The sequence below is a fragment of the Lactuca sativa genome, chromosome 8, assembly GCF_002870075.4.
Source record: "Lactuca sativa cultivar Salinas chromosome 8, Lsat_Salinas_v11, whole genome shotgun sequence".
In the NCBI taxonomy this organism is placed as follows: Eukaryota; Viridiplantae; Streptophyta; class Magnoliopsida; order Asterales; family Asteraceae; genus Lactuca; species Lactuca sativa.
Genome location: NC_056630.2, coordinates 24,253,231 through 24,267,314, shown reverse-complemented (window position 1 = coordinate 24,267,314; position 14,084 = coordinate 24,253,231). Strand labels below are relative to the sequence as shown.

At 35.0% G+C, this 14,084-nt stretch overlaps 2 protein-coding genes across 2 annotated transcripts; both read left to right on the top strand.

Annotated features, from left to right (window-relative positions):
• Positions 1-962: 962 nt before the first annotated feature.
• Positions 963-2,072, top strand: LOC111888952 (protein ALP1-like). The gene is made up of 3 exons (XM_023885084.1): positions 963-1,250; positions 1,317-1,542; positions 1,621-2,072. Exons 1-3 carry the CDS (start codon positions 963-965, stop codon positions 2,070-2,072), a joined length of 966 nt encoding a protein of 321 aa, XP_023740852.1.
• Positions 2,073-11,726: 9,654 nt separating this feature from the next.
• LOC111888979 (dirigent protein 24) lies at positions 11,727-13,056 on the top strand. Its single transcript, XM_023885110.3, has one exon. It carries the CDS (start codon positions 11,779-11,781, stop codon positions 12,901-12,903), a length of 1,125 nt encoding a protein of 374 aa, XP_023740878.1. The 5' UTR covers positions 11,727-11,778; the 3' UTR covers positions 12,904-13,056.
• Positions 13,057-14,084: the final 1,028 nt, after the last annotated feature.

The following is a 14,084-nucleotide window of genomic DNA, read 5'->3' as shown; positions in this document are numbered from 1 at the left end:
TTTTGGCTGATTTATACAAGCCTAAACAGGGGGTGCTAGTTTTTTTTTATAATGTGACAGCACTTTCTTTGAATTTTTGTCCAACTTTGAACCTTCATAAAATCTTCATAAGAGCTTGGAATGAGGTGATTTTCTTTCCATATTGTAGCCCTTTATCTTGGCTATGTTTTAGGATCAAACAACAGCTTATTTGGTTGATTTTTGGCTGAGTTATACAAGCCTAAACAGGGGCTGTTATTATTATTTTTTTTAATGTTTCAGCACTTTTTTTTACAATTTTTGTCGAACTTTGAAACTTCATAAAAACTTCATGGAAGCTCGGAATGAGGTATTTTTTTTTCTCAAATCGTAGTCCTCTGTCTTTAATACGTTTTTAGGCTCAAGAAAAAACTTATTTGGTTTGGTTTTGGCTGAGTTATGTAGCTCCAAACAGTGGCTGTTAGAATTTTTGTACAACATTTCAGATTTTTTTTAGCTTTTTTGTCCAACTTTGAAACCTTATAAAATCTTCATACGAGCTCGGAATACGGTGAAATTTTTTCTCGATTGTAGTCCTATGAGTTGTCTACGTATTAGACTCAAGAAATCGCTTATTTGGTTTTGTTTTGGCTGAGTTATGCAACTCCAAACAGTGGATGTTAGGATTTTGTAATATATTTAAACATTTTGTTTTTTTAACTTTTTTGTCCCAACTCTTCCTTGTTTGTATATATGTAGATGACACGAACACCATTGCAACAACGGATTGTACGAAATAGACAAAATGTTATGACATCTGTCGTAAGAGCATTTTATGCAATGTATGTTATTATTCGTTGGTGGATGATGTATGATTTTGCTATGAACCGTTTAGAAAAAGCTACAATATTACGGCAAAATACTTAATGAGTTACCATAATGGACGTGATAGTATTCATGATATGGTTTATAAAAGTGATAAAACAAGTGTGGTTAACATAAGAATGAATAGAAATGCATTTACAAGACTATGTGACATGCTTGAACAAAGAGGAGGGTTGAAAAATAGCAAAAACATGTTAGTTGATGAGCAAGTTGCTATGTTCTTACATGTACTTGCACATAATGAAAAAAATAGGATTATAGTAGAAAGATTCAAAAGGTCAGGTGAAACTGTAAGTCGATGCTTCAAGTTAGTCTTAGATGCAGTATGTCGATTACATAAAGAGTTCTACAAGAAACCCGTACCAATACCCGATGATGAAACCGACGAGAGGTGGAGGTGGTTTAAGGTTAGTACTAAATTAATATAGATTTATTTAATTCCAATATTAATAAAAAATTTGTTTTATGTACAGGGTTGCTTAGGAGCATTAGATGGAACATATATCAAAGTTAAAGTCCTTGCAGCGAACAGAAAACCTTATCGAACACGCAAGGGTGAGATTTGTACTAATGTACTAGGAGTTTGTTCGAGAGATCTTCAATTTATATATGTACTAGCGGGATGGGAGGGTTCTGCAGCAGATACTCGAGTACTCCGTGATGCTATTAGTAGACCACATGGTCTTAAAATACCTCATGGTATGATATACATAAACTATAAAGCTACATAATATTATTATCAATACAGTCTAACTAAATATGTAGAATCTATTGTAGGAACATACTACCTTTGTGATGCGGGTTATACAAATGGTGAAGGTTTTTTAACACCTTATCGCGGACAACGTTACCATCTTAATGATTGGTCTCGACCACCTACAAATGCTAAAGAGTTATATAACATGAGACACTCATCGGCAAGGAACGTAATAGAACGATGTTTTGGATTGATCAAATCTAGATGGGCTATTTTATGTGATAATGCATACCATCCAATAGAATCTATGCCACGCATAATCATTGCATGTTGTTTGATGCATAATTTCATACTTACAACCATGACTGAAGACCCCCTTGATCAAGAAATCGTTGTTAATCATACACAATTTGGAGACGAACATGACAACATTATTTCTACCATAGAGACATCGCAAGGATGGACTGACCGTCGAGATCTTCTTGCTAATACTATGTTCACTGATTGGAGTGCAAGGCGTGCCAACAATTAATTTATTCCATGTTTTTATGTAAACTTCATTTTCTTTATGTGGTGTTGATATTATGTTTAATGATTGAACAACTCTATTATTATTTCATTATTCTTGTTGATATATTATATTTATTATGTGGTGTGATAATATTTCTTTAGTTTGGATCTATTTGTAACTTTAATAAAAAAAGTGTTGTTTAAAAAGAAATAAACAAGGTAATAAAATATTTCCATTTCACTGCATAATACAACCAAACAAGAGAAATGATTTTCAACAACATTTCTCTAGTGGATTCTCAGTTCTACCAAACAGTGTAATCAATTCTCTTTCTCTAGTTTAATTCTCTTTCTCTGCATTTCCATTCTCTTTTGCAATTCCATTTCTCTGTACCAAACGCATCCTAAAGGTTTTCCAAAGTTTTCTCAGAAGTTTTCTTCCATGTTTTATACTCCTACTTCGTTAGATTCTACTGCCTTGTTATACTTCTACTTAGTTAATGCTCCTACTTAGTTAAACGCTACTACTTTGTTAACACTTTTACTTCACGATACACTTTTACTTCCCGATACGCTCCTACTTCACGATACGCTTATACTTCACGATACGCTTATACTTCACGATACTCTTTTACTTCACGATACGCTTATACTTCACGATATGCTTATACTTCATGATACGCTTATACTTCACGATACACTCCTACTTGTTAACACTTATACTTTGTGAAACACTTCTACTTCGTTAAACACTTAAACTTCGTTAAATTTTCCTATTGGTTAAATGTATGTCTGTGCTTGTATAGATATATATAAATAATGTTTAAAGGACTTAGGAAGGCTAGTTCGCCCTATTTCCTTTTCTTCATTGAGATGTGGTCTGGTGGGATCGGATATCCGTCCGAAGGCCGTTTGATCATTAGTTATATATTATGTATACAAGCATAGACATATAGGTTTACATTAGTCAGCTTATTTGTGAGTCTCTATCATTAGTCCAGTATTTTACATCAGATCTCACTATACGAGATACATCTTCAGTACACGGCCTTCTCCGTTGTCAAGTTGGTAACCAGAGTCTCTTGTAGGGAGAGCGGACATTGTGTGTATAGATCTATAAGGGATTGACACCCTCGCACCCTGACTGCTAGCTACAGTCCACGACCTACCAAGCCAAGGGTGACAAATGCCACACTTACACCGACGCTTGCAGGGCATCAAGTTCTCTAGTGTCTATCAGTATGGTTACGAGTATCTCGGGGTTACCTTATAATTCATGGCCTTAAGGTAACGGGTTTTAACATTGTATTCACTGTTTTAGACCTTGTTAGACGTATCATTCATTTGCTACTGTCTGGGGTTTGTATTCACTGTTTTTAGACCTTGCTAGACGTATCATTCATTTGATATTGTTTGGGGTCTGTGTCTCTTTTTGTTAGACTGGGCCAGACGTGTTGTTCATTCGATACTCTCCTGGAGTCTATGATTTCTTTTTCCTTAGTCAGCAGTATTTCCTGCTGAGGCCTATATTATTTTTCCCTAATGCTTTTACTTGTGATATCCTTCTACTTTCTTTAAAATCAAATACCGTGTTTTGGTAATGATAATATTTTAGGGAAAATACTCTTTAAAACATAACACTATCGGGTCTTGGTAGAAGACTACTTTTAATTAGAAAATATAGGATTTTCTGGAAAGGACTCTAATACACTGTTGATTCTAAACCACTACTTTTATAAAGTTATTTGAGTAAAATGACACTAAATACTTGTGAACTCACCAACATTTATAAAAATGCTGATACTCGCTTTTCAAATAACTTGTATCCTCAGGTCAGCTTTAGACAGGTACATTCCAGGAGCTTTTTGGATGAAGACAGTTTAGTACCAAGCTGCACCTATATTATTACTTGTATTACCTGATGTTTTCTATGTAATGTAAACCATGTAAAACTATTACTATTAATGCAATGGTTGTTGTACTTTGATTACTATACTGCATACGTTGTGATACTTGACATGACGTTATCCGCCCCAGAACGTTTCCGTCGTTCCGGTTTTGGGGTGTGACACATGCTCAGGGGGTAATAACTATACCATGGGATATTATTAACATGTTTACAATTCTGGATACACACCCTTTTAACCAGTTTTACTTAAACAAAAGACTCACAGGGAGTATTAAAAACATATTCGATATAGATAAACTATTTTCCTTATTACCTTTATATTGAGACTCATACACATAAACGACGAGGTAGATTATAACTTTTATAATAATAGTTAAACAAGGGAAAAACCGTCACATCTACAGTGATGCTTACTTTCAAAACAGTCAGGTCTTGGTAGAAGACTACTTTCAAAACATTCAGGTCTTGGTAGAAGACTACTTTCAAAACATTCGGGTCTTGGTAGAAGACTACTTTTTATACTAGTAGGAAATACGGGATTTTCTAGGGTATTTCATACTTATACTAAATGTTTCATCAAACATTCACCAGTCTTTCATAACAACTTTTCAAAGCAATAACATTAAAATACTTATGAATTCACCAGCTTTATTGCTGATAATCGCTTTCAAAATAACTTGTATTCTCAGGTTACAAATAGGCAGGTACCGATGCAAGGTTTAGAGAAGACGGAGCAGTCAAGACTCATCTTTTATTTTGAGTATTCATTATTTTGTTTTATACTATGAAGGCACACACTTGTAAACAGAATTATTCTATTAATGAAATGGATGATGTTGTTGCTTGTTTACTACTTTACATTGTTGTGATACATACATGACATCCTCCACCCCAGAACGTTTCCGCCATTCTCGGTTTTGGGGTGTGACACCACACATTTATGGTTATTAAGAGATGAAATAATGAGACAAAGATGGACACGATGGGGAGTTGCTTGAGTTCCTACCATTTAGAGCTTCAAGCATTTAGATCTGGTGGTAGTGGTGGAGGCTGCAAATTTCTTTCTTGGTGTGTAGGTTTCTTTCAAGTTTAAAGTAACAAGATGACGATGATGATGATGATGATGATGATGATGATGATGATAAGTGTTTTTTTACTGGTTCATATCATTATGATAACATCATATTTTCAATTGATCCAATGGAGGTGTGTCTTGAGTGTTAGAGCATCACACTTATTTTTTATTTATGATTACTACTTGATATGTATTATAGCATCCTACTTTATTTTTATATAACAACTATCTTGGTTTATTATTGATTATGAAAGTATTATGTTTTGTTATGCTAATATATATTCATTTGATACATCTTCTGGTGAGATTTTATATATTTGTGATATTAATGTTAGGAGGAATATACGGGAAAAGCTCCATCAATGTATGATGTATTCATTTTTACTCATACTAAGGATCATGACGGAAAGACATTCCTAGATGACAAATTGAAAAAAGTTCATGTAAGTTTATTTAAGTAATTATAAAATATTAAATTAAAGTTGTTGTATAAATTGTATATTAATACCATGATAACATTGTAGGATTTTATTGAGTCTAGACGCGCGGATTTGGAACTATTAGGAGAGAAAGTTGATGAAAATGAGTTTTTCTATACGGCTGTTGGAGGACATGACCGTAAAAGAAGAATTTATGAGTTTGGCTCATATGACAGATCCATTTTTCCTATAGATTCTTCTAAAACATGTTCTTCACCGGATACAAATTCTGAAAAACATCATCTCGAGACCAAGATCCAAAAGCTAGAGGAAACTATAGTGCAACAAAGAATCGACTTGGATGAAGTGAAAAACATAATCAATGATATGAGAAATGTGACTAACTAGTGAAATTTTCTTTATTTGTTCGTTATCATTTGTAGCTACATTTTAGTTTTTAAATAATTTGTCTCACGTTTTGGACAAAGTATGAAAACATTGGATGATACCATGTTTTTATTAAGAACTTATGATATTTTCTTTATTTGTTCGTTTATCATTTGTTTGCATTTTGCTATGGAATTGATCTTGTCACCATTTTTCGTTATGAAACTACTAGGTAGTTATTTTCATATGCATCTATATATGAATTTATTTTATAGTTAAATTGCTATGGATTTTCTACGAAAGTTATTCCGTCATGTTTTTTTGCTATGGAAGTATAGACTGTAGTTAATTTTCTACGGAAATTTTCCATCATTGAAATTGCTACAAAATTTTTGTTACGGAATTAGTCTGTAGTGAGTTTGCTACGAAATAGTTGCTATGAAATTAGTTCATAGTGATTTTGCTATGAAATATTTGATACGAAATTAGTATGTAGTAAGTTTGCTACAGATTTGCTATGGAATGATCCGTAATTAATTAGCTATGAAATCGTTATGAAAAATGTTGTAGGTACTTCGCTACGGATTTACTACGAAAATCGTATGTAGCTATTTTGCTATGAAAGAAGGTTGTTGCAAATTTCGTAGCAAAGTTGCTACAAATTCCGTGACGACCCTTTAGCTACAAAGAATTTTACTATGGAATGGTGTCATAGCAAATTCCATAGCTATTCACGTTTACCTACGGAATTCTAAGCTTTAGATACAGAATTTTTCCGTAGTTAAATCACCTTTTTCTTGTAATGATGAGAGAGAGAGAGAGAGAGAGAGAGAGAGAGTTTGTATTTATTTATATATATATATATATATATATATATATATATATTTATGTTATAAAAAATTATAAAAATAAAATAGAAAATGCAAATTTTCTTTTTTATTTTTCTTTTAATCAAAAAATATTTAAATATAAAAAAGTTGAAAAGTAAAAAAAAAGGGCAAAATCGTTATTATGAAAAAGTTCATAGCAAACTGGAACAAACTCGCAAAAAATGAAAAATTTGGATATCTGGTGCTAGTCCAAACTTTTTTGGAACAAAGTGACAATTTTCAGCTAACCGTATAGACCATTTGTTCAGTTTTGCCTTTTGTTGATAATTATGATCGAAACCAAACAAAATGGTAGTTACAAAAGACAAAATTGCAAGAATGGTGTAGCACCTGGTTCCTGGTATGTATTTTAATCTAAGTAATTTTTGGCATTTTTAGCTGGGACTCGGCGAGTTGTAGGCCTGACTCGCCGAGTAGAGACGAGATTTTGAGCACGTTTAAGTTGGCGACTCGGCGAGTCCATATCCTAGACTCGGCGAGTCCGCCAGTCTGGAAGAAACCCTAGATCCACGGGTTTTGCACCCTATTTAAACCATGTTATGAGCCCCAAACTCGCCTCCTTCACCCTCAGAGCATCATTTAGCAAACCCTAGCCATTCCTTGATCATTTTGAGCATTTCTTGTGTGAATCTTGAAGTTTTAAAGAGAAGAAGGAAGCTAGATCCAAAGGAGTAGAAGGAGATCCAAGATCTTGCACCCACTACAGAGTTTATTAAGGTATTAATCGGATTCCTTCTGTTTCTTTGAGTGATTCTCCATTGTTAATCACATTTAGGCCATTTTATCCATTTCTTAGTTTGTTTTTAGTAGAGAGATCACATTGGGTTGATAAGCCTTCGGATCTAGCCATGTTTCAGTTCCAAAAACGTAGATCTAACTCCTTTTGGAGCCATTTTTCATGAAAGCCCCAGATCTACTCTTTTAAGTGCCTTTTGAGCCTTTAAATCCCTTTTCATGCATATGTACACGTAAAGTTGGAAACTTTACGTGGTAAACAATCCTAAGAAACCCAGATCTATAAGTTGTATGCAGTGGTTTTGAGCAGAATCGATTGTATAAAAGTGCATGCAACCGACTCGGCGAGTCGTTCTTCAGACTCGGCGAGTCGGGTCGCGAGTCCTCAAGTTGCCCCCCCTTCTATGTTATGTCGAATGGAATCAGTGAGTTTTAGGTGAACTCAGTGAGTCGAAGATCGAACTCATTCATGGAGGGACTCGGCGAGTCAATGCCCTGACTCGGCGAGTCCAAGGCAATCTTCATATCCCAAGAATAGACTCAGCGAGTAGTTCATACAACTCGGCGAGTCCCAGTTGGAGTTTTCATATGATGAAGGAGAACTCGACGAGTTGTTCATACAACTCGGAGAGTCGGATGCAGATTGACTAAGTGTTTGTATAAAAGAGGAACTCGTCGAGTCTATGCCAAACTCAACGAGTAGTAGCGAGTAGAATTGAGAAATGAGAATAAGGACTCGACGAGTTGGTGGACCAACTCGACGAGTCAGGTCAACTGTATGTTGACTTTGACCGAGAGGTTGACTTTGACCAGGGGTAAAATAGTCATTTTACCCTCAGTATAATTATCATTATTTGATTAAGTGTACTTATGGAAATTGTAGCCGGGGTGAAACCGGAGCCGCAACATACAGATTCTAGAGCAGTTCATTCAACAACTAGACTACGAGGTGAGTCTTCTTTCCAGTAGGAACGGGTCTACGGCCACAATGCCAGCCCATTTTGTTAACAGTAGTTCCGGACCTTGGTCCGATGCAGTAGTTAGATTGCTTGATGTCTTTGTGATTCAAGCATGCTTTGTGTTATGTGTTCTGGATTTCGGTCCGATGCAGTATACAATATATGTGCTTATGCTAATTGATATGTCTATACTAAGCCATGCTATGCTCAGTCAATTTTTGGACTTTGGTCCGATGCAGGGGACAAGGTCCCAGTCAGTTCCGGATTTCGGTCCGATGCAGCTAGTTCCAGACTTCGGTCCGATGCAGGGGACAAGGTCCCGGTTAGTTTTGGACTTCGGTCCGATGCAGTTTCCGGGCTTCGGTCCGTTGCAGAGGGTAAGGTCGTGGTTAGTCCCGACTTCGGTCCGATGCAGTTTTCGGACTTCGGTCCAATGTAGTGGGCAAGGCCCAGTATGTGTTTATATGATATTGTTTGGTATGTGGTAGTTTGGGGGAGCTCACTAAGCTTCGTGCTTACAGTTTCAGTTTTGGTTTCAGGTACTTCCGCAAGTAAAGGGAAGAGCTCGGGATGATGGCATCGCACACACCATAGCTTCAGTTTTTGTCCTGGCAGTTGATTAGCTTTTCATTGACATGATTTGATACAGTTTTGATACAGTTTTCTTGTGATACTTTTTATGGTTTTGGATTCATTGACGTATGGGTCTTACTTTATGGTATTGATATAATGATTTTAGTAATGATTAAACAAAAATTTTTGGGTCGTATTTTGGGACGTTACAAATGGTCCCTATGGTTAGGTCGAATTTGACACTTTGGGCCAAACAGGTTTGGAATTGCACTCATGGTCCAAAGGTTTTCATTTTCTTGCCATTTCGGTCGAATTTTACTTTTTTATTTATTCAAATACTTTTATAATTAAAAGAAAAATAAAAAAGAAAATTTCTCTCTCTCTTTCTCTCTCTCCATTAGAACCTGAAGCTCTTTGCATCTACTCCGAGCATCTAAATCACCACCCTCCACTATTCTTTCCTGAACCACCACCTACAGCTACCATCACCCCCTCCTGTCACCACCACAATCAGATTCCACTATTATAAAAGAATAAAAAAATAGAAATCATTTTTGTTTCTTGTTTTCTCTTCTTGTAAAAGAGAAGTTGATCAGCTATGAATCATCAAATATTAAACATTGATAACCAAAATCAAAATAGAAATCAACAATCTATCTTTGAATGTTCATCGATTTTAAAGCACACAAAACATTCAAAATCATATTACAAAAGCACTAATCTATCCAAGAACATTCACAAATTAGTTTTCAAAACTAGATGCAAAAATTAGATGTTAAAGCAAGCCCTAGCGCACACGATGCATCACCACCAAGAAATCCTAGCTGCCATGAACATCCCAGATCTGTGCAAAAATCATATTTTCCATCCTCTATTTCGGTAAGCCAATAAACACATTTCCACGAAGTAGAAGATACTGATTACAAAAGGAGATGAGAAGGTGGAGAAGACAATAAACAGTACTCGTATAGAGCTGGTACGGAATTTAAAGATCTGAACTGGAGAGTCACACACACCAGATAAAACACACACACAATGTATTGAAGATCTGAACCAGAGGGAAGCTGACATAAAAGATCGATAAAAACCACAACACAAAAATGGGCTTGAAACTTGGATTTCCCGATGTATCCGAGGTCGAAGATGTTGGTGGTAATCAAACCACCGATCTGTTTTTCTCGACGCTCTGGTCTCGTGGACGGTGGAGCTCGACGGAGATGTTTGGGCTAGGGGAGAGGACCGATGGTTGAGAAACGAAAAGGGTGGAGTTGCGTTTTGAAGAAGATGGTGGTGGTGGATTGAGTTCTTGGTATTAAAAAAAAACGTTATCATTTTGTTAGAGAGAGAGAGAGAGATTTTCTTTTTTATTTTTCTTTTAAGTATTAAAGTATTTGAATAAATAAAAAAAACTCAAAAAGTAAAAACAACGGGTAAAATGGTCATTATTAAAAAATTTAAAGTAAATTGGACCAAAGTGGCAAGAAAATGAAAACATTTGGATCATAAATTCTAGTCCAAACCTGTTTGGCCCAAAGTTGAAATTTCGACCTTACCACAAGGACCATTCTTGTAATTTTTTCGTTACAAAAATATAAATATACGAGCGACACATCTTATATGTCATTCAAATATTAAAATAAAATATGTAAAAGTGACATTATTACGTGTTTTGTATTATTTTATACTAGTTGTGAAACCCGTATATTTTACGGGTTGATTAAAACAAAATGTTAAATAGAAACGATTAAATGAGAAGTTTATTTGATTTCGAAATTTGAAATAAATAAAAATTATAAGAAAAAAATACATGCAAAAAATAAATAAATTAAAATTATTGTTTAGCTATCAGACCCGTATACTAAACATGTTAATTATAACAAAATGTTAAACACAAATGTTTAAGTTGTAAATTTATTTGAAATTGAAATTGAAATTTAAAATTTAAAATTTGAAATTAATATCATTATGGTAGGTTTAATTTATGGAAACTAATTAATAATATATTAGAAATGGAAAATGAAATAAATGACAAGTGGAAAATAAATATATCTCTAAATTATGACAAAATGACATGTGGCAAATTAAATGAGAGAAGAACATGTGGCAAAATCATTCTTATTTATTAGGGTAGACTCCCCCGATAACGTCTTTACATCCAAAATACAGTTAGCGTTTAGCGATTAACACTCACGTTAGGCTGCCTGTCTTACTTTTTTTTTTTTCATTATTTTGTGCTTTAAAAAAATTAAATTGCATTAGTCGTTATGTAAAACCACAAGCCCAACTTTTTCCCATAACAATATATAAACGGGTCATCCTGCTTTTATACTTTTTGATTATATTTGTCTTATTTAAACTAAGTTAACCAAATCATGAATAACAGTTTTTTTAGATTGCAAGATGTTGTATATGTTGTAATTACAAGATTATACAAATAATGAACAAGAAAATTGAAATATTGTAACTGATTATTTATTTTTTTTTGTTTTAATATATGTTATTAGAAAATCTGAAAATACTAATGTATCATCTTAATAATTAGCATGCCTTTTTCCTTTTTCTGTTATTTATTAACGTATACAAACTTTTAAGTAGGCAACATATGATTATTAAAGTAGTTGTTGACCCAAAACAAAACACCCACCATTTGTGAATTTAACCAAACAACTCCATCCATCTCATCAACTCCATCACACGACACTATATATGCCCCATATGCACACACTCCTCTTCATCAACTACACACATCTTCCCTTTCCAACAAAAAACAACACCACCCAAATGGCGATTCTCAAGTTATCCGCTTCTACCATTCTCAAAACTACAATTTGTATCTTCTTGCTAGCCATTTCTCTAGAATGTTCCAGTGGGGCCCGAATTCTCATAGATACAATAGACGATGACACAACATCTATCGCACCTGCAATCCCACTTCCTGCTAATCAGCCCGAAACAACTAGTGGTCCAATAGACGAGGATGACACCCCTAACGAAGACCCAACACCTACATTACCAAGTGGTCAGATTCCTGCTACCGTGGCACCTGCGCCAGTAGAGGGACCCACTGTCCCACTACCAACTAAAGTAGCGCCTATTGTGGCGGCACCAGTGGCCACTCCTGTTGGCGTAGGCGCTACAACAACAGGAGGGACAGGTGCCGGTGCTGTTGCCGCTGGTGGTGCCACCCTAGGTGCAGAACACCCGACTTTGAGTTTCTTTATGCATGATGTCATGGGAGGGTCTCATGCTACAAGCAGGGTGGTCACCGGAATCATAGCAAGTTCAAACGCTAACGCTGTTCCATTCTCAACACCTAACAGCCAAGTGTTCCCGATCACCGGTGGAGTCCCGTTGAACAACATCAACGGTATAGTCAACAACAACAACCTCCCGTTCTTAGCCGGTTTCAATGGCAACAACCCCAACAATCCAAACTCCAACACCGTTCTCCAAAACACCGGGAACAACAACGTTGTCAATGGAGGAAACAACCAACCATTCGTTACAGCCGGTCAACTGCCAGCTGGCATAACACTTGAACAACTCATGTTCGGGTCAATCACTGTTATTGACAATGAGTTAACCGAAGGTCATGAGCTCGGGACAGGTGTCATCGGTCAAGGTCAAGGTTTTTATCTTGCAAGCTCATTGGATGGAAGTAGTCATACGTTTGCACTCACGACATTGTTTCATGGTAGTGATCATGAGGTTGATGATACGATTAGCTTTTTTGGGGTTCATCGGACAGCTTCTGAGATATCACATATTGCGGTGATTGGTGGGACCGGGAAGTATGAGGAGGCTAAAGGGTATGCGACCATTGAGAGTTTGCCACAGGTGGATGAACATACTACCGATGGTGTCGAAACCATTGTCCATGTTAATGTCTACCTTACTACCTTATAGATGTCTGTGGCCTTTGTTAAGTTTGTGTTATATGATTCTAGGTTGTGCTTGTAGCACTTTATGTTTCATTTGTTGTATTCTGGAGTGATTTGTAATCAAAACGTGTATTTGTCGATTTTCAAAATTTATCATATTGAGCATAGTTTTTATCTATTTTACCTCCAACTGAAATAAAACTAACGAAATATATAATTAAATTGCGAGATGAAAAAGAGTGAATATCAACATCATGTATCAACTCTACAAAAGAATTTCTAAATCTTGATAATTATTAACGATTTATGTTAGGTAAGTTCATTAAAGGTAGACAAGAATATTATAATTAATATCATTATGAATGTTTTGAAGAGAAAAGCCTTGGAAGTGATAGTTTTGATTACCATTTGGATGATCAGAGGTTTTCGGTGGTTTTCTAATCTTCTAATTTCCTAGAAATAGTACAAGTGAAAAAATGTGATCACTTCTTTTGAATAGGAATAAAAACATTAGAGTAGATTTCTTTTACAAAAAGATTAGAGTAGATTGGACTTGGTTGTTACAAAACCCATTGTTTTATCTTCTTTTGTAACTATTCTATAACTTTTTGCTAGTTGGTTTTTATTTAATCATTCAATCCTTCAAAAAAATGAAAGCATTACGAATTAACGGTTTTATTGATATATTTTTTTTTTCTAAAATATAATTAAATTAAAGGTAAAGCTACTATGAAGCTAGATTAATTAAATGTGAACACTCAATTTGAGAAAGTTTCTCTTTAACATAAAGATTATACTATACATACACATCACATATCAAATCAACATTCTTACACCTTGTTATGTGAGTGTAAGGGGAATGTTGGAAGGGGAAACATAGTAAGGATATGGAAAGAGAAAGAAGAAAAGATAGATGTATTGTCGGCTTTAAGGGGAGAGATAAATTTCTTTTTCAAATGACGTTTTACCCCTAGTTAGGTTTCATTAGCTTCGTCAGAGAAAGAAGATGAATGAGAGAAAACAATGTTCGATGGAGTGAAGAACAGGTTCTAGGAGAATGAAAATAAATATGTTGTGAGAATGAAAATGATGAACAATAGTTTGATGGTATGAAGTCGCAAATAGATAAATAAGTCATTTTGTTGTTTTCCCTTTAAATCTACCGAAAATTGGACCAATAAATTATTGTGTAAAATAGCTAAGATA